Source organism: Rhodnius prolixus, unplaced genomic scaffold, assembly GCF_049639745.1.
Source record: "Rhodnius prolixus isolate KJV_2025 unplaced genomic scaffold, Rpr scaffold_4, whole genome shotgun sequence".
NCBI classification, from domain to species: domain Eukaryota; kingdom Metazoa; phylum Arthropoda; class Insecta; order Hemiptera; family Reduviidae; genus Rhodnius; species Rhodnius prolixus.
This window is the reverse complement of record NW_027411614.1, coordinates 14,532,824-14,558,153: the sequence shown is the minus strand read 5'-3', so window position 1 is coordinate 14,558,153 and position 25,330 is coordinate 14,532,824. Positions and strand designations below refer to the sequence as shown.

General features: G+C 31.1%; 2 protein-coding genes and 1 non-coding gene across 13 annotated transcripts; 1 reads left to right on the top strand and 2 right to left on the bottom strand.

Moving 5' to 3' along the window:
- Positions 1 to 449: 449 nt before the first annotated feature.
- On the bottom strand, positions 450 to 15,185 carry LOC141456493 (uncharacterized). 8 transcript variants are annotated; one of them, XM_074132541.1, is made up of 10 exons: positions 15,044 to 15,185; positions 13,783 to 14,001; positions 13,537 to 13,668; positions 11,501 to 11,722; positions 7,824 to 8,002; positions 7,503 to 7,743; positions 5,265 to 5,606; positions 3,952 to 4,116; positions 2,390 to 2,522; positions 450 to 840 (listed from the first exon to the last, which is right to left on the bottom strand). In XM_074132541.1, the coding sequence occupies exons 1-10, from the start codon at positions 15,102 to 15,104 to the stop codon at positions 777 to 779; spliced, it is 1,758 nt and encodes a 585-aa protein (XP_073988642.1). In that variant the 5' UTR covers positions 15,105 to 15,185; the 3' UTR covers positions 450 to 776. The 8 variants fall into 8 exon arrangements, with proteins under 8 accessions (XP_073988642.1, XP_073988645.1, XP_073988643.1 ...); XM_074132544.1 differs by lacking the exon at positions 15,044 to 15,185 and adding an exon at positions 14,128 to 14,261; XM_074132542.1 differs by lacking the exon at positions 2,390 to 2,522.
- LOC141456586 (U2 spliceosomal RNA) lies at positions 5,925 to 6,123 on the bottom strand. Its single transcript, XR_012459881.1, has one exon. It is a non-coding gene; the product is annotated as a U2 spliceosomal RNA (small nuclear RNA).
- Positions 14,456 to 25,330, top strand: Trl (Trithorax-like). Of its 4 annotated transcripts, none has more exons than XM_074132560.1 (6): positions 14,456 to 14,812; positions 15,392 to 15,590; positions 15,857 to 16,039; positions 17,503 to 17,680; positions 18,423 to 18,628; positions 19,782 to 25,330. In XM_074132560.1, the coding sequence occupies exons 2-6, from the start codon at positions 15,402 to 15,404 to the stop codon at positions 20,217 to 20,219; spliced, it is 1,194 nt and encodes a 397-aa protein (XP_073988661.1). In that variant the 5' UTR covers positions 14,456 to 14,812; positions 15,392 to 15,401; the 3' UTR covers positions 20,220 to 25,330. The 4 variants fall into 4 exon arrangements, with proteins under 4 accessions (XP_073988661.1, XP_073988660.1, XP_073988658.1 ...); XM_074132559.1 differs by having other exon boundaries at positions 17,503 to 17,695; XM_074132557.1 differs by lacking the exon at positions 14,456 to 14,812 and adding an exon at positions 15,148 to 15,275 and having other exon boundaries at positions 17,503 to 17,695.

Genomic DNA, 25,330 nt, shown 5'->3' with positions numbered 1-25,330 from the left:
TTTCTCAAGGTTTTACCTTATTGAAACGTCTAAAAAAAAAAAAAAAAAATTAAAGCGAAAAAAAATATCTACGTCACGTTTTTACAAACCTTTTGAAATCATGTTCAATCTACACTCTCGAGATATGAACATTTGCAAGGTAATTTATGACGAAACTATTCTCCTTTCTACCAACATTGACAGCTGCAAAAAGCTGGAAATACTGAGATCCTTACATATACAATGTTATTAGACAAAGAAAAAAACAAAAATCCAACAGGAAAATATTCCTGAATCATTCTTATTCCGTTTCAATAATTTTAGAAAGAGGATTAAATTTTACATTATTAGCAATAATCTTTAAATTATACTTTTAATCGTTGATTTAAAGACAAAATAACAAAAATAAACAATTCTTCTCGCAGACTTCGTCTTTTATAGTTGCTGTTAAGAGACTGACTGAATCAGTATCAAGTTTGAGATTACTTTATTTATTTTTAAAATTATACAGTTTTTTTTCCAACTAAAAATAATAATTTGCAATAAGTAAACAAAAATTATACAATTCAATGTATGTTATAAAAATACCATCACCGTGAATTTTAATTCAATACATACGTAATACAAGTAATTAATTAATGTTGATAATAATAGAATAAATCTTTAAATTTTGCATAAATTTTTGTATTTTAAAGACAAAACAAGAACCCGTTTAGGGGCTTTTTCTAGAAGGCATCAACATATCTAAAACTTGCTCGATGTTGCCGTTTTTAGAAATCAAGATCTGTCTTAAAAAATCACCCTCGTTGTTGAAGCCCATGCTTAGCATACGATTCAGAGATTCCTCTATTTTCGCTTGATCTATAATGGAAAATAAAAAAACATCCGTGAAAAAATTAAACATTTGTTTCAAAGAAAAAAAAAAACATAATAAATGAAATAAACACATCTAAAATGTATTCTGTATGTTTTATTGCTGTTTTCAAAAAGGTTTTAATTTAGCGTTAAGGTTTTTTTGTTTTTTTTTTTTTTTTTTTTGTTAAAGTTACACCAGCGCTAGACACGCTATTAGTAACAATGACAATAACTGACATCAAACTAACTAATTGAGGGGAGAAGTTATCCAGTGATAACACTCCCTAAGTCATTTCTAGGTTTAGCTACTCTCCTCAGAAGAGAGAAAATAGCGAGGCCACTGACGTTTCAACCGTCTGGGAGGATGATCTGGATGGTGATGAGATGATAAATGGCGGACAAGAGGATTGGAATGAGAATGCAAGTTCTGATGAAAGCTTTTATAGCGAGTTCGTGCAACCTGACATACAAACGGAATTTCCAGGTATGTTAAGGTTTTAATTTAAAAAAAATAAAAAAATACGCAATTGGTTAAAAACAAAATATGAATTCTATATGCAATAATTATCACTGAAAATAATAAAATTGTGTAAAACCTCTCAAGATAGACTCTGTAACCAAAAAAACAAAAACCTAAAAAACGCCACGAAGAAGTTTCGTTAGTTCAATTACCTAAGCACTAATATCTCTAGTCCAACTAGTTGGAGATAAAAATTCGTATGTAAGTGGATAGAACACTCAAGAAGTCGTAGAGAAGGCAGCCTATCTAAGGGATAGTTCACCATTAAACTAGCTCTCTAGCCAAGACCAACTACTCGTCTACAGAAAAATTACTCTGCTAAACAATCAAGGTCAACGAATAAATTCTGTTCATTCAAACTGAGAATGAAAATGACAACTGCAAATAAAGAAGTCGGTGCAGAGATTCATACAAATAATTCAGAAATGAAAGAATTGTATTAGTAGGTTGAAATTAATGGCCGAGAAAAAAAATAAAAATACTATTAAGAACATCTACCAACGGTAGGAAAGAAGAGTGCTATGAATCGGTGAGAAAAGTGATGGCAGTATTTATAGCAAATGAAGAAGTATTATTGGAGACATGATTATGAGAACAGGAAAGAGAAATGGTGATAATGTAGGCGGATAGCACGGAAAAAAAGAAGCTGAGAATAAAATGAATGAAGGACAGATTGAGACGTGCGAATTGCACGAACTAAGAACTGTTACTTGCAAATCAAAATAACGCAATAATTTTTGCTTAAAATAGTTCTAAGATAATAAATGGAATAAATATTTTGAAGATAAAATCATTTAAGAAAAAAATAAAATAAATTGAAAACGACCGGTAATTCTGTAATTTAAAGTTGTCAAGCTTGTTGCACGCCAAGATACGTACATTTTATATAATATATATTTATGTAATGGAAATAATTTCATTCTTTACGTGACCATTACTTTCTAAAACGCCACAAAATAATATTACAAAAGTTTTATATTAAAGGAAATACATATTAAAGGAATAAATACAAAAAAAAAAAAAGGAATAAATAACCTTGGATTGCGTGTATAGGAACAAGGACTAATAGGAAAGTTGTAATCATTTTCATATAAAGCGTTTTGTTGACTTTCTATAAATTTTCTTGAATCTTCTGAATACCAATCGTAACAATGCGATTCACAAGGGCCTGTTATATTTACATAATTAATAATGTAAATAAATTTTAAATAACTATAAATTGAAATATGAAAATTTTTAAAGTAAGAGCTCCTAATTTAAAGAAAGAAAGAGAGCGTGAAAAAAGTTAAATAACCTACATTTAAGGGATAAATTAAATTATTTGATTGATACCATTAAGTATCTCAATTAAAGGGGAGCCCAAATTCACGAAAGGCTTAAAATTTAAATAATTTGTGTTTAAGCCAACAGAGTGCCACGATTCAAACTTTCTCCCCACGTCACGAAGCTGGTATCTCTTCTTTCTGATTCCCACATTTCAAAAACTAAATTATTTTTTATTCGCATTTGTGTAAACAAAAATATGTTGTTTATGTTGACTCATTAGGTACGTTTTAAAGAAAAGCTAGATTGTTTTCTTTTTTATATATAAATTCGTGAACTTGTTTCTTTTCTTATTTGAAACTAGTAAAAATGTTAATCTAGTAAAAAAAGTTTACATAAAAATTGTATTACGAACAATTTATTTATTTTTAAATTTTTTAACAGTTTATTGAACGTTTTTGGATACTGGAATTGCTCTACATATCCATATATAAAAAATAATGAAAGCAATCTATTAACGAAAAACTAGAAGTTAATAATTTTATCCAAAATTAAATAATTTTAAAATTATTAGTGATTGTTTTTTTAGACCTTGGAGACTGACCAAGAAAAAAGAAAAACGTCAACTGCACTGCGGTCACTAATTATGAAATTTCATTACTAAAATCGGTGTATCATAATTTTGACTCAGCATGAGTTTCATGAGCAAAATTTTTCAGACTAAATAGAATAAACGTTAAATCGTTTTCAGGTCCAGGTTTAGTTAACACCCACTCGGTAAACCTGACTTCGTTAGGAACGAAGTTTTTAATGGTATCACAACGGAAGATGTTGAAACCTTTGTATGTTAATCCGACCTTTTCAATACGAAGACAATCTGAAAAGGTTTATCTACCGGAAGTCAGTCCACCATGTCCGATACTCAAATATTTTCTCTAAAAAAAAAAAAATGCAGTCACAAACGATTAATGCAACTTCAATTACTGTGTTGTAACGCTAAGAACTGTCACGAAAACTATTTAGATTCCTTACTTTTGTTGAGTATGAAAATGGATGTTTTTACAAGGCAATTCTTCATACAAAGCGCAACTTTACTTCCTATTCTTACTTTAACAATAAAATGTTATAAATTTATGAATTATTAAATACTATAATCCCTTCGTGATTTTTGGCCCTCCCTGCATACAAGGATGTTTAAAATAGTATAAGATAGGATAGGTTGTTTTTAATCAGTGGTTATAAGTACTCAAATATAATTTGAAGGATTAATGGACTAGATTTACATTACAAATATTAATAAAATTAAATGCATCTTCATAAATTATATTACACACCTGGAATGTTACTTTGTTGTTGTACTGGTGTAAACAAGTTCATATGTGGATGCAATGGTGCAGAAGCTTGATGGGCTGAAGGCTGCATATCACCGCCCGCCTTCAAAACGTCATTATTGCTTTGCACACTGTTTGGAAATTGATTTTGTTCACTTCCCGAGGGACCTAAAAAATTATCAAATAAAAAAAAAGGCGATCAAATTTAAAATATTTCTTTATAACTATAAGGTGAACTATAAATATTTCATTAAGATAATAGCTAAGATTTGAGTTGAATTTATAGATTTTGAATTGTAGTCTAGTCTAAGCGCATACAAATTAAAATTATATAACGACACAAGTAGATTAAGAGTGATCAAGAAACGGCGGAATATTCATAAAAGTATGTTGCTAAAACACGAAGACTGAAATAATTATGGTACAAACCAGGTAATCTAATTCCCCTAGTCGACTTACTCGACGGTCAAAGGAGGAGATGTTTGGTACTTTTAGGCTCTAACTCACTAAAATAGCCATCTCAGTTTGAATTAAAATGGTTCTAGAGGAAATATTTACTGAATGGCGCTAACGATTTAAGCTGTAGAAGAGTAAATACAATTAATTACATACAAATTAATTACTTGTTTTTCTAAATGATTTTAATTTTACAAAATTAAGGTTTCACTTAAGAGCGGCCATTTTAGTTTCTAATTGTGAAGAAGGGAGTTCTTCCCTTAATGTTTTAGCTAAGATAGGATTTATCTAGCTATCATTTATTTGTACCAACATAATTAAGACTACGAAATGTTTTGAATAAATTCTTAGTGATTAGCTGGAGTATTCTGGATAACCAACGCAACGTGTTAGATACCAACGCATCGGGTTCAAATCCAGCTGATTGCTGGCCACTTCCTAGAAACTTTTTACACCTCACTATCCGATGGATAGTGTTGTCTGTAACTAACTGTCCGGAGGCCGGCAGTGCAATGAAAAAAGCTCCAGGCGCCAATAACCTAAGATGTTGATCCAACTTGAATTAAAAACAAAAATTTCTTGGCTGTGTAACACAACTCAAATCTTTGAAAACAATGATTAACTGTAAAATTACATAAGTAAAAAAAAGTAATTATGAACTATAAATGATGTTAAATCGCTATCTCAAAAACGTAAAACTTATATTCATTATGAAAAATATGTTAATAAATTTCTCTTTATTCAGGCAGAATAAGGATGCATAAATTTTAAAATATTCTGAGTAATGTACTGAAAAAATAGCATAGTGGGTTTATATTAAAAGAAATTGTAACATCTCTTTCAAATAGATTAACACTTACTATTAAAAGCAAGCCAAGGATTAGTGTTCACATTCTGCATCCCTTCTGAAACCGTTGGTTTAATAGGAGAAGGTACAGGAAAAATACAGCGGGTTGGGACGGCTTCAGCACCTCCAACTTGTGTATTACTGTTAATCGGAATACTTGGAAATAAATGAACAGGTTCCTGAACCATAGGTGAAGTTGATGGAGTGGCTTTAGGAACGCCAGCCTCAGTTTGGTTCTGTGTCTGAGCAGCATTAGAAGATTGAGCCTGAGGAGGAGTAGGAGCTTGTGTTGAAGAAGTCTCTTTTGTTGGAGGATCTGTCGATTCACCACCAGCCATCCGCAAGAGACCAGACACTAGTAAAACAAAATTGGAGCAATAACCGATGTAATAATTCATTTAACGAAAACCTTAAGAACATAGCTTGAAAAAATTGTAATTATCATGTCACAATGTTTGACCAAAAAAGTGCAGTTATAAAAAAAAAGAAAGTAAAATAATGCCTCATTCTCAGGCGAGCTTTATATCCGATTAAGTGTCTTGGACGGAGGAGACTAGCAAACAAACTGTAAAATAAATTTCTCAACCTACCATTAATAAAATAAAATTCGAGGCCCAGAAAGGGAATCGAATCCAGTGCCACAATAAATCTCACCTTTGCTAACCGCACGGCTACCTTGGCGACTAAAAAAGCCCGGAGATATTGCAACATCAGGTCAACCCGCGACAGTGGTGGAGCAAGCCCACCTAGCTTTCCGTCATTTTCCAAAAATCAGTTTAATCTTCTGGGCTCCCTATGGAGGCCATACTAGAGATTAAACTGATAAGAACGGTTACTACACTTTGATCTTAGTCAAAAAACTGAGATGCGATAAGTACAGTTATATTTTCACTGCTAATAATGTTGACTAATTGAAATTTATTATAGATTTTTGAAAACGTCAGAAGAATCAGATCGTTTCCCTCCCTACAGACAAAATACATTATAATAAAATGTTTTAAAAGAAAAAATGGCCTGGCGGAGGCATGTCAAGAATCGTACTCAGAGCTTTCCGCTGATCTAGATCACCGATGCGCAAATCCCATCTAATAACTCAAGTAATCGATGCACTTTCATTCAAAAATTTTCTATAAGTTCTTCTAATAATCCTTTTTCATGAATGTTAATAATTAATTTTAATTGGTACCTAATTTTTAACAAAATACTTAATAGAATATATGGAGTTTACTTGAATGTTTCGTTTAGTGAAATTTGGTTTTATCTGAATTAAATTTTTGAAGGTTTTACATGGTTGTTATGTTAAATATTCAACAATTTTTTCAGTCTAGTTTCCAGAATCACACTTTCCCGACCTATTTATTAAAGTGCATTTCTTGCATTAGCTTGCAGAATTTAAGTATCTGGATTTTGTTTGTTTGCAATTTTTAAATAACTCACAATTGCTATTTTGAAACCAGTACCAAATGAGAGGACCTTCAAAAGTATTGGAACTTTTAATAAAATGGATATCCGATTACAATTACACACTTTTGAAATAGATCAGTTCCCATTGACATGACCTTTTTCTCGACCAGTACCAAGATATTCTACTTTGAATCACATCTACAAAAAGCCTGAATTGCAAATGTGGCTTAAAGTTTCCGAGATCAATTACAAAAACACGTTTTCAATTAAACAGCTTGTTAGCATTGATCTATTACGAGTAGTAGCCGTTACTAACAAAACCACTTGCTTCTCCCGTCATCGTCTTGAATAGTTAAGTGAAATTATTTACTTTAAGGAAACGCAGTCGGTTTATATAAAATAATATTTTCTAACTTTGGCATCAGAATTTATTGAAACATTTTATTAAATATTGCTGAACTTAATTACTAATATTATTCATATTTGAATGCTCTAACTTCTAATAAATCTTTATCTTACTAATGAACTAATATGAGATAGGCAATTGCCCATTGGCATAATTTAAAAAAAATATTTATATATTCTTTGTATCATGCCTTTTTTAAAAAATTTAAATCTTCTGCAGATGAAAATGAATAATCAACCACATTTCTTAACCCATTTATACGTCAAATAATGGCTGAAAATAGGTTTCAAGATACAGGCGCCGCCGTAGTCTTATTATTTGGATTAATAATATTGATAAATATTAATACTAAAATATAATTAAAAAAAAATAAACAAAATTTGATTGGACGCATAAAATTAAGAGAACCAAAACATAAATACAAGACACAAGAATACTTACTGACTGATTCTATAATGCCTTCAACATTAACAGGTAAACCTTGTTCAAAGAATGATCTTGAATAAGATGGAGCTGATGGTTCCCCTTGAGCTCCAGGATTGGAACAACTTTGCTGTGATGACATAAAGTGACTAAAACGTTTATGATGGCCACCACCTCTTTTACATTCACGATCTGGTTTGAAAGCTTGCCGATTAAATTTTAAAAATTCTCTCATCATTCTCTTACCAAATTCAGCATCCTATAAAAAAAAATTTAATTTTTATGATGTCTTTTTAACTGAAATGATTCGTACAAAGTAAAAGAAAATAAAAGTATTACCTTGTTGATAGGAGTAGGTATTCTCACCATGTAATGATGACTATGTATTTTTTTAGATTCACAATCCTGACATAAATCGTAATCAGGACAGAATGCACATTTATATCTGAATCCAATAACTTCTTTTTCACAGTTGTCACAGGTTACTCCATTATGAACGATGTTGCAATTCTGTGAATCTTGAATTAATAAAAAATTAAAAAAGGCTGGTTAATATGATAAATTTTACGTGCATTAATATGGGATTGTTTGTTTCTATCACCTGGGTTCGTTAATAACTAAACCGTCATAATTAACAAGCAATTGGAAAACGTATATTTGGATCTTGATAAATTCCGTTAAAGACACTGAATTACTTATCTAGCTAAGAGAATCAGAATGGATTGGTTCCGATACTCCTAGCCTCTAGGCAAGAAATAAAAACAAAACAAAAATAACACGATACATCCCTATATAAGAACCTTTTTGATCTAAGAGTCTCATAAGTCTACCAAAATTTTCCAATATACTATACACTAAATTAAACTGTCTGGAGGATCATGGCCGCTAACAAATGTTACTTTGGCCTAGTAAGGCATGTAAAAAGAAAACTCATCTCCTGGGACACAAAAGCCCTTCTCTACAAAACCCTCATCCGACCAGTGCTGAGATATGGTTCCGAAGCGTGGGCGATGACCAAGGCAGATGAACGGGCCCTTTCACTTTTTGAGCGAAAGGTGCTCCGTAGAATCTATGGCCCTACACGCGATGGACCGAATTGGAGAAATAGGAAAAATCAGGAATTGACTCTCTTCACGGATCCTGATATAGTGAAAGTAATAAAGCTTGGTAGACTCCGATGGGCAGGACACATAGCTAGGATGAGTGAAGATGAGATTCCTAAGAAATTGCTGGCAGGAAACATGCAAGGATCCAGGAGGGTAGGCAGACCAAAGCTGCGCTGGGAGAATAGTGTGGCAAAAGATGCTGCACTATGTTAGGATTCCGAAACTGGAGGGCCGCTGCGCAGGAAAGAGACGCCTGAGGGGCACGTCTTGAGGAGGCCAAGACTCTGCATGAGTTATAGCGCCAGTTAAGAAGAAGAAGAAGAAATAAAACTGTCAGTTGTTTATAATAAACCGTCAGCGTTAACAAGCACATCTAAGGTCATAAAATAACATCGGATAATATCGTTGTTTTTATAACAATAGCTGCTAGCGGTTATTTGTTTATTTATTTATTTCTTATCGGTTTCGAGTACTAGTCCATTTCAAAGTTTTGTGTAAATATTTATTACTATTTAAAGGTAGAAGTCAATTATCTCAAAATCTGACTAACAACTCTGTATGTAGATGAAAATCCTATTACGGTTAGTTATAAAATTCATTAACACATTATGCCTGATTAAAATCAACGATATTATTCCGCAATAACGAAAACCATGCATTTAAAAATCAACAAATTATTGTTCAGAAGGAAATCAGGAAGTTAAAAACAATAAGTGAAATTTCCGCTTTCCAAGCTGGAGGCACAGTGATGGTTATTGCATCTGACCAATAATAATTCTTCAGACCAGCACAAACAACTGACATCCTGATTTAAAACTATATAATAAAATCAGGAGTAATTCTCATACTACTACAATGTTCTATTTAGTTACAAGATGCAGCTCTTCACGAATAAAAATTACTTAAATAGAAAGTTATTTACTAAAAAATGGGTAAAATATGCAAGTCGACCTTATTTAAAGTTAAAGAAGAGTTTACACAGATCAAGTATAACAACGATTTTAGGATATAAAGTATTGTTTGGGGATTGATCAAGTCTCTTTAGTTAGTTGCATGGATTCTTCATATAAACATAATCATCCATAATGTGAGGGGGTCACATTCTACCAGGTTAATTGGTGGTAGTTAAGAATTAGTGAAACCTCTCTTGACTCTTTTTTTTTTTTTAGCAGAAGTTGAGAAAATAAGAAGGGACTCTCACAGGAAAGCTCTCCTAAATAATTCTATCGAGTCATGGAAAAAGTATAATTAATTGAAAAAGCCCAACAAATAGGCTATGAATACATAAAATAACCATAACTGTAGACCGTGAAATAAAAAAATTAATGATAAGAAAATTGATTAAGAACAGATCACCTCAATATTTGAACTTCTGTGCTTTAAAAGTAACTTTTCAAAATAGAAATGTCTTATTTATAAGTTAAATAGATTCACTAAAATGAATTTCTTCAAGCTGGAAACTTAAAAATAAGGTTATATTTGGTGAAGTGTTAACTAGCTAACTCGTTATCCACAACATCCGAAGCTTTGATGCCAAAAGATTGCCAGTGACAGTCCAAGATCTTGGCTCCGTTTGTTTGCAAAGAACTTGTTAGAAAAGGAACGGTTAACACTATTATTAAGAATCTGTTATAAAGCAAAGAATTACTGAATTGTGCATGATTACCTTTACGCGAAACGAACCTACGTTAATTAATCGTAATTACATGGTAAAATTTAAATCAAACGGGAATTAAAATTAATGTTTTTTTGAATGTTCAGAAAATTAGAAAACAATTCTCAAAAACATTTAAAAGTTGGCAGCTTCTCGAGAGTTCTGGCCACCTACACGTGGTCAAGAGATTCGAGCCTTCTTATACATACTTTCCATCTTAGATATTGCTTATCATGCAATAATTATTACCAATTAAAAACAAATAAAATATAATTTTTAGATTTTTTTTTTTTTTTAAAGAGAACTTTGATGGTTCAGTGTACACCTACTTTGTATTAAAAATAAAAAAAATTATATCACATTGTCTATGAAGACACTGAAGTTAGATGAACCGTCAAAAAAATTATCTGGATCACAAATGAGAAGAACTTTGCTACTTAAATATTTGGTGGAACAACAGGAACTGGATTTTATTGTAGTATGACCTCGAAAAATTACAATTTCATGAATATGTCTTACAAATGACATTTAAAAACTAAAAAAATTTGGTCTAGTATAGGAGGCAACAGCCTATATACTGTTTGTAACGAATCTAAATCCTATATTAAAGATTTCCAGTTATAATTTTACTACACAGTTTCTATGGAGATCTTGTGAATATAAATTACCTTTTGGCTATAACGAGGCAACAATTGAAATATCTGGTTTTAACTTAAAACTAAAACGTTAATCCGAATATCTAAAAGATGAAACAATGAACTGAAACTAGTGAATGTAAATTCTTCATCAGTGAATTTTAGGATCGAATCATTAATTTTGCACAGAGAAGCCTTTCAAAGTTCATTACAAGTACAAATAAAATTGATGAATCAATTTAGAAAAAAAAACAATTTTGTATTCATTTCTGGTATAGTGGTACCATACTTCAACCCTTGAAAGAATAGAATTTCTGTAAACTTCATCCAGTATATGATTTCTAACTTATTTAGAAAAAAAAAATCAACCAAGAAAAAGAAACTAAAACACAGAATCTTTTGAAGTGAACAGCAATAAATAAAAGTATCAGAAATGATATATCAGAAGTTACAAAACTTGAAGAAAGTAAAGCAAAACACAAAATCTTAATGGAACATGCATCTCTATAGAGTAGTTTTTTTCTATAATTCTAATAATGGTGTTCTAAGAAATGAAATGGAAGAATAACATGCATGCATTACATGAGTGAATAAAATCTGAACAAAATTTGAAATGAGCACCTAAACAATTTGAAGGTCCACCATCATTTTCCATTTTATTCATTCTCCGTTGAATTGAATAGTCCAATTTTTTAATAATTGGCGGTAACATTATCTTGTCTAACATATTTAAAAAATGTTGGAAGGCGGAGAAGAAACAAATAAACATTTGCATCGCAAAGGTGATGAAATGATCTAATATGCTTCTTGTAGAGTGTTCATTTATTACTGTACAGTTAGCTCCTAACAAAGAAAATTATTAGTTTTCATTAAACACTAACAGGATGACATATTGTTATAAATGTGTATCAATAAAATGAAGAATATTTAAAAAAATAACAAGCACAAGGACGAATAGAAATTATACAGAATAATGAAAGCGTCTTTTATTGAAACAGCTCGACTGGTGGGTGAGGGTGGGGTTTGTAAAGTTTTTATTTTTTTTTGGATGGATCAATCTGGAACGAGAGACAGAATATAAATAATGAGAACAATTCTTAATTTTTCAGGTCTGTGAGTTATGTTTGGACAATTAACATTATTGCCTTTTAGAAAGCAACGTTAATAGTTAATGTGATAGATAATTAGGCAAGACATATTAGTAAAACTGTTATCTACCTATGACGCTAATTTAGGATGCTTTCACGCAAAAGAACTAAATTTCTGCAAATTTGATAAAATACATCAGTGTTTTTAGTATTACAAACGCTGCATCACTCTTAACAACGACAACTGAAAACTACTTTATTTGGATACTCATTCTTATGTCCACAACAAGCTTCAGAAAGTCGGGTTTCCCACAGGCCAAAACGCCACTTTTGGCAATAAAGAACTCTTGTCTTGTTTAAGAGATAGTGGGTCAAATGAGCCTTGCTGACTGCTAACCCAAAGCGGTATGGAAGCATATCCTTCAGAAGATTGAATCTGTTGCAGAAACAGTGCATAAATATCGGAAGACGCCGCTATCGATTTTGATAAATGAATCCATTTTGAAACGTGAACATCTTCTACTAAAAAACTGAAAGTCAGGTCTAAAGTTTGCACCGCTACTTCACCGAAAATGCATATGGAACGAAACATTAGAAAGTAGGTGTTATTAGTAATAACTTCTGCGATCATTAAGTTAAGAGTAATAACTGAGGTTTTTACTACGAAGTACCCCTTGAATTAAATTGAAACAAATAAAATAGATAATTAGATGTAAATCTGTTTAATTAAAAAAAAAAATAATAATAATATTAGTAACACTCTGAATCAATAGTTTTTAATTCATTTGTTAAACTTCTTTCCACACTTTAAAATAACAATTTGTCACAGAAATATCCACAAGTTTATTTAATCAACAATTTCCAAGGTCACATTTCACTAAATTTGATTTATGTGCATTTATTACGTATATTGTGTAAACAAACATGTTTTTAAAAATTTAACAAAGTAATGAAAATTAATAAATGCAATTATGAGACGATAACAGTATTGAGAGGAACAGTGCAACAGAAAATTGCTTAAGTGGAAAGTACCCCTTCTAGACAAACGGTAATGATAATTTTCGTTAATTACTAAGAAAAGCGGACCATTCTAATTCGCAAAAATAGGTCCCTGTCTAGGATAATTCGAAAACTAGCAAATAATTTGTTGCCTAATTTCCAGAATATTATTTTTTTAAACATCACTTATTCGTGCTCATGCATTCTCAAAACAAAAATGGCAATGACAATTCAAAATAGAAATCTGTTAGATCGCATTGTTTCCAAGAGAGTAAAATTTCCACATCTAGCAATGTATAAAGGAATATATTACAAACAATTTAATTATTTATTTTGACTTTAAGGGAGCAACGCATAATCTGAATGAGAAAGTAAAAAATAAAGTTTGAGTATTATTCTGTTACTAAGATTACACAACAAAGAATAATCCTGAATCATGACTGACCTTGAGTATGAGCTTTAATTTTTTATGAATTGTGTTGCGACGTTATGTAACATAAAAGTTCATAATAAAATAAAATAGTAAAACAGTTGAAATATGGATTAAGTTCATAAACTTGTTTTAAATACCTGTTGGTTGATGTGGACGGCATGGAGTTTGACCAGGAATAATATACAATTTTTTACAGTCTTCCTCCATTTCAGTTAGAGCAATGATCAACTCTTCGTCTGACCATATCTGCACCTGATCCCCTTCACGATCTGAAAAAAGTTTTAGGTGAAAAAGTGTCAAGCTGAATCACCAATGTTGGTGGAGTCAAATGAGACAATTTGAAAAAAAATTGCCATAAACAAAAAGAATAAATAAAATTATACCTCTCCAAGAAATGATGAATGGATGTTCTCTCAAAGACGGAAAAACCATTTCCAACTTTTGCTTTAGGTAAACATAACTTGTAACCACATCCTTGGAAACAGAAAATCTTCGTATTTCTGTTTCAATATCATTTTGCACAAGAAATACTTTGAAAGGCACTGAATTTTCAGCAGTCATTCTTAGTCGATTTATGAAATCGGAGAAAATAAAATCTGTAACTAAATAATAAATTTAAAAATTAAGATTTCATTTATCGAAAATAATGATGATTTGAATCATTAGATGAGATCCTCTTGAAAGAATACATGCAAATAAGAGCAAATTACTTATTAGAATGAACTTACTTTTTTCCAACGAAGATGTAGTACTCGTCCAACTGAACTGTGTTTGCTACTAATCTGTACTGATCAGTGACACTCAGCTGAGCACATATTTATGTACTAAAGTATCCACAGGTGACTCATTGAGGCACACAGGCCTGGAAATGTCAATAGTTTCAAATATCCCTACTCATGATGGCCGATAAAGCCATCAAAGTGGTCTATAATTTCATCATCTATTTGCACAATAGTATGAAATTTTTTGTTATTTTTTCCTTTTTAATAAAAAAATGAAATTGCGATATAACACAATTATTCCGAAGCAGTAAAAATAAAGAAAAAAAACCAATAAAATCTGAAGAAAATTTATTAATTTAATGATGTGTCACATTTACTTATTGTAATCCATAACTTTGTGACGTATACCCAGAACGTTTATTTCAATAAATTTAATTACGAAGAGTAGTGAAGGTCTAACTTAACAGAATATTGAAATGAAATTAATTTTCCTGTTACTAAGAATTTTGAATTTATGTTTTCAAATTAAAATAAAGAGAACCAAGTCTTTTGGAAGTTCTCTTTTCCCTTTCATAGAGAGAGAGATCTCTGATTAACCCAAAGCATCTGGGAAGGTTATATTACCTTGGTGTTTTTGTTCTTGTTGCGGTCCAGATAGAAACAAAATTATTGCTAAAATATTCTTTACCAGGTAAAATAGTAATATATATATTTTATTCTTTGGTGACTAATCAATTTAACTTTCTACTTATTCATACAAATGATTACTTATAACAAGTTTTATTTCTATTACAAACTTTCTCGTTCGAATTCGAACTTTGGCATTCATTTGGGAAGTAAGAGTGATTATAGAGTTTTTCATCAAAGAATTTCTTTTTTTTTTAGTAATTTCTTTAAGACTAATACATTATTTAGAACTCACCTTTCTTCCCAAGACTTTTTTCTTTGTATGAATGGGAAATGGGATGTAAATATCTGTGCATTGTACTATTAAAAGAATTTTGAATTATTGATACCAAAAAACAACTCTAATTTAAAGTAATGATCGTAAATTTAGGTTTGATTCATTTTTTCACCCAGATGATATGCCCAATTATTATTATTATTTTTTTTTGGCACTGCAATTGTCAAGATCACTTTTTTTTTATCTCAATGTAAGCTGAGTTGAGTTGGGATATATTTTTGATAAATAAAATATATTTAAATTAAGGTTGGTTATTATCATAAACAGTTTTTAATATTCAACTTTTTAAGTTTGAATATTTTACAGTCTTTTCAAGATGGGGAGCACTCAGCAGCTATATAGCCTCTCTTGGGGAGAATTTAGCACCTCGCTTTCTTCAACTGTACAGCTTTTACGTGGTCATGGGGATTTAGTGGATGTTACACTTACTGCTGGCGGAAAGATATTTCCTGCACATAAATTGGTTCTGGGTGCTGCAAGTCCATTACTAATGGAGTTGTTAAAGGTTTGTAGTTACTTATTAATAGAAATAAACATATTAAAGAGAGAAAATATCGTTTTCTAATGAGTTTAGTGATTTTGTAACGACTTTAAGCTCCTGATTTTTGCGAGGGTGCCGAATATAATATCCAATATTTCATTAGAGATTTTTAGAGGGTCAGAGATTTAGTATTTAATTTGGACAATCTTGCCAAGTTAAGGTCTTTTAGTTTTCTTTTTATTTGTTATACTTTGTAATTTTTTGTTTTGTTTTTGTTATATAATGATCAGAGCACAAAATGTAAGCACCCAGTGGTCATGCTTGCTGGTATAACTGCGCCAGATCTAGAGGCATTGCTTCAGTTTGTGTATCATGGAGAAGTGAGTGTTGACCCATCGCAGCTTCCTTCTTTGCTGCAAGCTGCTCAATGCTTGGACATTCAAGCTCTTTCTCCCAATATGCTTTCAATAGATGTAAGTTTTTTTCAGTTATTTTAAAAAATATAGTCTAAAAAGTAGTTTTTGAATATTATGAGTAGAATTTAAGATTTTATACTGCAGATGAAAAAAAGAATTAAGACGTTTTATATCATTGTTCCCGTATTCCATAGAATTTCACTGTCTCCCAATTGTATTATTATATCTACTTAAAAAAGTACAAACTCATTTCTACATTTAAAAACACCTCTTAATTTTAAGCATTCTGTTTCTCGTTTGTAAACTATCAAAATTGAAAGATTGCTGAATTTGATTTGATTGGAACGAATCCTATAAGATGCTGCTATAATCTCATTGCTGACTATACAAAGTGGTCCCAGCATAAAATGATTCTGCAGCACATTAAATTTCTTTAAAACTTATATAGGAGACTCACATGTGATACCAGAGTTTTTTCCTTCGTCGAGGTTAATTATATTGAGTCTGGTATTTTTTTTTTTCTTACATTTGGTATGTGGTAGCACGCAGCTGTTTTTTCAACAACAAACTTATTGCGCAGAAATGTAACAAAACTGTATGTAGCAAAACCACTAAGGTTTGTTGGCAAGTGTTTGAAGTTAAAGTTAAAGATTATTGATTGTTTTAAATCCTACTCAGTCTCTGAAAAGTTTTCATTGTTAGAAATAATATCATGAAGGATTTTGTTAATTATGTTATTGCTTGCCTCCTGTGACTTTCCTGGTTAGAATACAGTTCTTTAGTTTTCATTAATCTTTGCACCTATTATTAAGAATTGTTGCTTATTAGAGTTAACACAATTAGTTGCTTTTCAGTTTTCTCGAAAAACTTCTGTTCGAAATTTCTCTCACAACAGGATCCGATTGTGTAAATATTTTGAAAATTGAGATCTTTGCGAAATAGTTGTAAGTTGATCTTAGCGAAATTTGGACGTCGATAGTTTTCTGCTGTTGTTCTTCATCAACATAGTTGTAAGTTTTTATGAACAGTGCGAGACGAAGTCAGGATGCACCCTCGAGTGTTTGTTGTGTTTTATGAAAATCAATTAAAGTATATGAATACTTGCGTGTGAGTGAAAAGCAAAACTCCAAAGAAGAGAAGACGTTCCAATTATATTAGTAGGAATCCTGGCATATAAGTCCAAATTTGCATTATTTTTTAATTCCTTCACAACTTTTCTGAAATTTAAATAAAAATTCTTTATTTATTTGTGTTTGATATCGAAATTATCGTGTACAATATATAAATGGTATAATTCACTTCCTTTCTTAAAATTAAAAAGCTCTTGCCATTCTGAAACTGCTCTTTTATTTTATATATGTATATATATATATATATATATATATATATATATATTTATAACTAGTAATCTTAATCACCTTCACTCTGTTTATGGCTATCCAGCCCTACAGAGAAAGGAATGTGTTGTGCCAAATAGAAGTAGTTTTTATGGGTGTTATATGTGAACTCTTTATTTTTAGAAACTTTCTGGAACTATGATGAGTGGTGCCGATGGAAGAAATATGTTAACGCCTTTCGTTTCCGTTAGAAAACGGCGACGTAAAGTAAAAGCAAACTGTGTTAAAACGGCCAATGCAACAGGAGATGGACAGGGACATAATGAAGATAACAAGGACAACATTGAACACAATATAAATGGTGAAAAGGAAAATGGTAACTAAATATGATTACGTAACTAGTAATCATATCTAGTTGTATTTTTTTGTCTTTTGTTGATCATTTAAGAAAACAAAAATTATCTATAAATTTCTGAAATACGTTACAGTAGATATACAGTAATACCATAGTTATTTCATGTACGGTTACATCTTAAATTTTTATCAATAACTATTGATAATAGTGATGCATTTATTGCAGGAATTAGAAGTTAAGTGATTGGAAGTGACAGTGAACTTAGCAGTTGATGCTTTGGATTCAAGTTCTAGTCCAACTGTGTGTTCATAACTTTTCTTTCAGCTCAATGTCCGGTGATGGACAGAGTTTTCTATAAATATAGCACAGCAGACTGAAACATGTTGATACTCACTAGTTGATGCGCCTTAATTAAAAAAAGAAATTAATACTAAATATTAACACTGGTGGCTTGCTCATAATGAATTACTCGTATATATTGCGCTTCTATATACTGCTTCCTTCTAGGAACTTTCCAAAAAGTAAATTTAAATTTTTAAGAATTACAACATATTCAAATTTTTTATTGACATAAAATAAATATACTGGTAACTTTTCTTTTGACCTAAAAATTATCTTCGCTTTTACTTCAGTCATTTTCAAATATACTCTCGATGATATTTTCTTTCTTAGATATTTTAAAGCCTTCATCTTTTATTTATTTGTCAGTTGAGAGTTCTAGAAAGAACTATCTTATTTGAATGTGCAGGTATGAAGAAACCACCATTGATATCGGACCTTCCAGTTTCTTGCACTATTTGTGGTGTAACATTAAGGCAGTCTCGTAACCTCAGGCGACATATGGAACTTATACATATGAAATCAGAAAATGGCCTCAGGGTACCAAGGAAAAAGTCAAAGAAATGTGAGATAACTGCAGTGGACATTTCACCGATTGGTGATAACAATTCTGAGGTAGGAAACTACAATCTTTAAAGGACATCTTGAGGCGTAAATTTTTAATGTTTTAAAAAGAAACTATAGTACAATAATTAATTGCCCTAACAATGCACAATTAAAGACAATCACGCATAATACAAGATTTACCTTAATGTTAATGTTGTTCCTCAAAAAGTGTATCCTGGTAAAAACTCAAAATTCTTCTTATCAACAGAAGAAATACGAGAAAGTCATAATTTAAAAATTATGTGTACAAAAAGCGGGAGTGAAATTACGTTTTTTTTTAAAAAAAAAAAAAAAGATCAAATAAATATTGGCAATTTTCTCTTTATTTTTTTTTATAAGCAATTATTTTGGAAGACTACTGCAATCTATTTATTAGTTCCAGAAAAACTGTCCTTACTTTCAAACAAACTATATACTACGAGCTTACTTATATACTCGTGTATACGTATTACGTAATTGATATTATTCTTTATAACGTTTTGTACTTCATTTCATATAATAATAACAATAATAATAGTGTTTTATTTACTTCAAATGATTTAAAGATTAAAATAAAAGTGAAAAAATAAAAAAAAACACTTTTCAGCATGGATAAAAATCCGTCTGCCGAGTTGCTACAACGAAACACAACAAAATCATCGGTAGTATGTTACAGCAAAATCATTTATAAACATAACCAAAAAATAAATGAACAATTCATTGAAATTCCTCCATAATCAGTCTTCTATATAGTAAAGCTGCCTTTAAATATTTAGCTAAGTGGTCCCAATTTTTCCCATTAAGAAAAAGAATGACGTCTTCCTGTGCTAACTTTTTTCCTCCCAGATATTGCAATCTATAAGGAGCCAGGTTGGGGCATATCCCAATAAAGTGGAAAATGTCTTCAATCTCAGATAAATTGCACAGGGTACACTCTTGCCTAGACTCTGATCCAAAAGGTCTGTAGTTAAGGTACAACGATTCAGAACTGGCCTGCATGATTAGTTGTGCCTTAGAAAATGTCCTTTTACGGACATAATCTACCTCGTGTAGCAGTCTGGGATACAGTTTATTAAATTGTCACATTCTAGCACGCGACACCATGTTCTCTCATTTCTTTATATTTCTGTGATTTTTTATGTAGATATTTTTAGATACATGTAATGGATTTGACGATTTACAGCTGGTCCGTGGAAGTGGAAGTGGTATGGTCGGAATGGGAGGGCGAATGGTGAGTGCAGGCAGTTCAAGCAGCAATGGCAGCGGAGTGGATGAACAGCAGCAACAACAACAGCAACAACAACAGGCGTCTCAACAACAGGGTACTAACCAACAACAGCAACAACAACAACAACAGCAACAGCAACAACAGTCTCAGCAACATCAACATTGTAGTGCTGCTCCACCGCCTCCGCCTCCTGTGTATCAAGTATCAAGTGCTGCTGGCGCCCCTCTTTGCGATCCATCTCTACATCCGGCTGTTTTCTCACAGGCTCATATGCTCCCTACACCACCATCTCAACATCCGGCTGTTTTACAACAACAGTTTGCAGCCGTTCAACATCAACAACAGTTCAGGCAACCTACTTTATACACAGAACAAAGGGACCAACATACTTAGGCCTTGCTACTTGTAGAGAACACTCTTCTCTATGCCGTACTCTAACTGTAAAGTCTTGATAAATGCTTCTTAGCTTTTGGTTTATTAATACGTTTTTTGAGCTCTTGAGAAAGCAGCCTATTATTCAAAAATAAAAACTCTTTATTATTTAAAAAAAGAAATACATCATTGTTGTTTATAGATAGAAGTGAGTGCAACATTAAGTACACTTTCTGATTGTTCTCTTTCCCAGATATGACGCAGTTCATCGTAAAGAAAATAGCGCAAACTAGACCGTTATTCTTGCAGCAGTTTTCTATTTTGTAACTGCTCATAATACTACTATCGCGCCCAACTAGACTTTAGAGATTTTGTGTTGGCCAAGGAATTTGGTGACCAACGATATAATATGGATTTATTTGTTAAAATTCAATGATTCGCTCTCACCACATTGTTTGGTTAATGGAAGCTGTTTTTAGCTAATTTTGGATTTTTTTCTTGGTTTTCTTATTGATATAAGAAGAAATCTGATTTCAAACCAATAATACAGTTTACTTATTCCAGTTACATTCATTCATTTCATACAAAATTCATTTCACTAGTTTTTTTACTCTCAAGAATGAGCTGAGGTTTGCTGAGTGTTGCTTGTGTCATAATAATAGTTATCAATATCACGTTTTTCAACTTTAAAATGACATGTTATGAGATCCTTTTATTTAGATCATGACCTCACTAATGGTTCACCAATAAAGTTTCTTTAATTATATAAAAAAAAAATTATCCAGAGAAATTTGTGAGAGTATGTAAGTTGACGACTAGTACATCCATAATTATGTAGATGGCTAAAACGATTTGAGGATTACTATTTTTCTCCTGAACTTGAAGCTTAATTTCGAAAAAAAAAATCATTGAAGCAATTTAGAGAAATTCATTTTTGAAATGTCTTTAAAAATGTTTATACGACCTAAGGTTTAACACCCTGGAACTAATAAGTCATATTTCTTTTGGCGAAAGGGTAAAAAGGCGTTGCGGTCCTCCCCTTCAGTGGAGGTTCTTATATCTAAAAACAAACGACAGTTCTTGCATTTACCACCAAGCTCGCTAATTAATAAGCTCTTCTTAACATGTTGGTGAGCGAACGTAAATTCACATAGCATTTAACGATATTAAGCCCTGAAGTGATGAAAGTATGGAATCATTCTTTTTCTTTCTTACAAGAAATTTTCTCTACAAATGCCATTGGGTTTCATAAGTTCATTTTCTAAAAGAAGACGAAATTCTCCTTCATATTTTAATCCCATTAACTTGTATGTTTTTAATTTAGTTCTTATAAGTCTCACCTTTTTTTGGTAAGAGTATCAGAATAAAGAACTGAAGTAGTGTATGAAAATTTTAAAGAATGATTCGTCTAGTATCATGGAATAGCTATAACAAAACAAGATTTTTTTGGGGGGGAAATAAAAAAAGAATCGCTAGATCTCTCATAGATGTTAATATTTATATTGGCTGGTCTACCAATTTTGGATTAATATTGCAAAATTGATCAAGAAACTAATTGATTTTCGCAAATGACCTTGGCAAATAAACTTATAAACCAAGTACCATTTATTCAACGCAAATTGAAATTCTCCTTCAGAAGCGAAGAATGAATGAAAATGATTTCTGATGCTGTATCTACAAATTCATCATTCATGTTTGTTTATTTTGAAGCTTAATCATTACATGATTACGTGAGGTTCAAATTGTTTCCTTAGCATAATTCAGTTTATAAAAATTGGTATATCTATAAAAGTTCGGAGTAAAGTTCTTTGCCTTCATATCTTTTTATATTTCATTCTGATATCTTTTAACATTTGGTTGTCAATTATTTATCTCATAATCCCTGTAGGTTCGCTTCTTGTATAATTTTAATTCAATACTTTATTTCATTTTTTTATGTATAGCAATTTGCTCTCTTTACATGTATCTTTTTTGCCATATTAATATTAGAGTTAATATTATATTATTATTTACTTATTACTAATTAGTCATCTTCGATTTTTATTTATTTTTGTGCTAGCTTGCGAAATAGAGTAACCCAGTAAATAGTAAGATTAGCAGTGGAAATCATTATTGTAACTAAATTTAAAGTTAAACTTAATGGTTCTTAACGATTCTCCCAGACCGCTGAGATTAAATTCCCTAGTTTTCTCAGAGCACTTAATCAAAATTGTACATTAAAGAAGTCTACGACGGCGTATTTTAGAGTTAAACAGTTTTCGTTATTAATAAAGTAGACCCAGCGACCTGATCAACCATAAAACAAACAGTTTTCGAAAGAAATTCCATTTTGTCACATTAATTATTGTCTTTTGCAATGATAGCTTTTTTTTTTTAAAAAAAAAATAGAACTTTTCCTCATTTCTCGATCCAAGAAAGTAAATCTTTACGAAAATCACTTTCTCAGAAGGTATCCTCGGTCTTTCTCTCTTTCAGAAGATATCTTACATTCGACTCTCTAAAAACTATTTACTTATAGGTACTTTTTTTTAGCCTCAATATTCTGAAAAGGGTCCTATGGGAGTTTTTGAAGGTGTTTCTTTCGCATTCATTCTGATTTCTTAGGAAAACTTATCAAATTAAAAATAAAAGGTGCGAAAGTAATGGGTTGCCTAACTTTGGAAACTGGACAGATTTGTATTCGCCAAACCAGTGATTCGCCAAGAACAAGTTTGATTCAAGTAAAAAAAAAAAAAAATAGAGAGTCTCTGGGTAGTTTTACCTGTACATTACTGACTCTCAATTGAAGCGTGCTTATCAAAAGAGCAGCTTAATAGAAAGAAAGCTTCTCCAGTCATTTTGAAATATTTCAGAATAGTTTGGAAAGAATATGTTAATTTAGTTACTGGCTAGCGGGAGAATATAAGTCCGCCTTAAATTTTACTTCATATCGCTCAGTACTTTGTTTTTATGAATTCTAAATATGACGCTCTTTCTACAGGAGTAAAGGCAGGGAAATCGACCTAACGTTTAGTCAAACTTTCGAATGGTTTCCGCCTCGATTGAGAATTTTGTATTAGTTTTTGTTGTTTTTCCCCCAAAAAAACTTTTATTTCAGAAAGTAGAAAAGTTGGTCTTGTTGTAATGAAATGTGAGATGGAAAAATCCACTCCAAGCGAGACATGCTTTAAATCTCCAAACATGAATGATATATTAAACTCCATTGGCCGGCTAGTTGAATAAAGTAGATGTTGTTTGCAGAGGTACCTATCTTCTTTGGTTTTGATTAAAATATGACAACATTCTTACTCTGGAGTGCAACTCATGTGACGAGCGGTATTCCTTCATAAATAAGGAATATTGAAAGTCTCTTAGAGTTATGGCTGGACAGATCTTTTGATTTCAATGCAATGTTTCCAGGGAAATAGTATATAATAATAATAACAGTGATAGGGAGGGGGGTTAGCTTAGTGATTTCCTCTCGTTGATCCCGGGTTCGAATCCAGCTGCTGAACTTTAGATTTTTTTTTTTCTCCCTAGGAGCTTCTTACATCTCACTGTCCATCCTCGGAGAGTGCTGCCTATGACGAGAGAGCACTGTCTGTAGGTCGACATTGCACTGAAGCAAGCTCCGGACGCCAATAACCTTAGATTTTGAAGCGCCTTAATTCGTGAAGTTTTAGATTTTATTATAGACACTACATTCGTTGAATGTTACATAAATTACTTTTATATATTTTTAGTTATTTGTGTTTAATTTTGTAGAATACCTAAAAAGCAACAGTGATATTTATTTACCGTCTGTCAGAATCTACTCCTGTAACATATTCTGCCTACTTAAATAACAACAATTTCTGTATTATTAAACTAATTAATAATGAAATCATTTACAAAAATGTATTTAATAAAAAAAGGATCCAAGAAAAATAATAAAATTTTCTAGTTAAAACTGTTAATTAAACTGAAACATTCATTGGAGTAAAAAGATTCCAAAATATTGTACCGGGAATCCCGCAATGAAGTGGAAAGTGTTTTGAAGTAAGTCATGCTATTTTGGTGTCCGAACAACTTCCTAGAAGTCTTTTTACCCCAAAATAAAATGAAATAATAGTAAAATGAATATCTGATGGTTTCTAGATACCATGAGTAATTTGGACAACCTTTCAGACTCATCTTAAACTTCAATAATCTAGATAGCAAAACAGAAAAAAAAATTGTTTTTCAATTAAGCTATGCAAAAGATCAGCCTCACGTTTATGATTTTATAATTACAACCGTTTTAGTTTTCAAGAAACCATTTTCAGGTAGAAGTTTTTAAATTTGATTGATGTGACAGATTTATTGAAGAATTAATTAGTGTTAATTTGTTTGGCAGTTGATCTAAACTTTCTTTTAAACCTTATTCTTTGTAATTTTCCTGGAAACATTGAACAATAATGTTCCTTAAACATAAAGAGTCGTTACGCTAAGCAAACATAATACTCGATTAATGAATAATTGTCGTGATCGTCACATATTTGAAGCATTATCACATCATATTTTATGCTAAAATAAAAAAATAGAGTAGAATTTCTGAACTATTGAAAACTATTTTTATGGAAGTTTGTATGCCATTACTATTTATATCAATATTTTATTTTAGAGTACGCTGTTAGCGCAACAAATGCACTGTTTTCTTTAGTTTATCAGCGTATATCTCTCATAATATCATTTAACTACTATAATTTTCATTTCAATTTGTATAGTGTAAATAAGTATGTGTTTGATAGAATCTGAAGAAAAATTGTATGGTATTATGATTTCATAATTTTTTCGTTTAATTAAAAAAAAAAAAATGTATATAAATCAATTTTATTTTTATTACTGTTAAATTTAATGTACCATATTATGCTTTTATTTAGGTAATGGGTGCTAAATGTTATTTCTTTTTCGGTAAATTTCTTAGCTATAACTCTTCTTTTACATAATTTTGTTTATTACTAACTGTTTGGATATTTATTATTGCTTTACCCATTATTCATATTTATCTATTAGAAAAGTTAGCTTACATGGAAAGCTATCCATTGTGATAAAGTAAATAAAAACAAAATTTTTATGTAATCTATTTTATTGAGATGCGCCATTATAACAAAATAAAAACTTATAAAATTAGA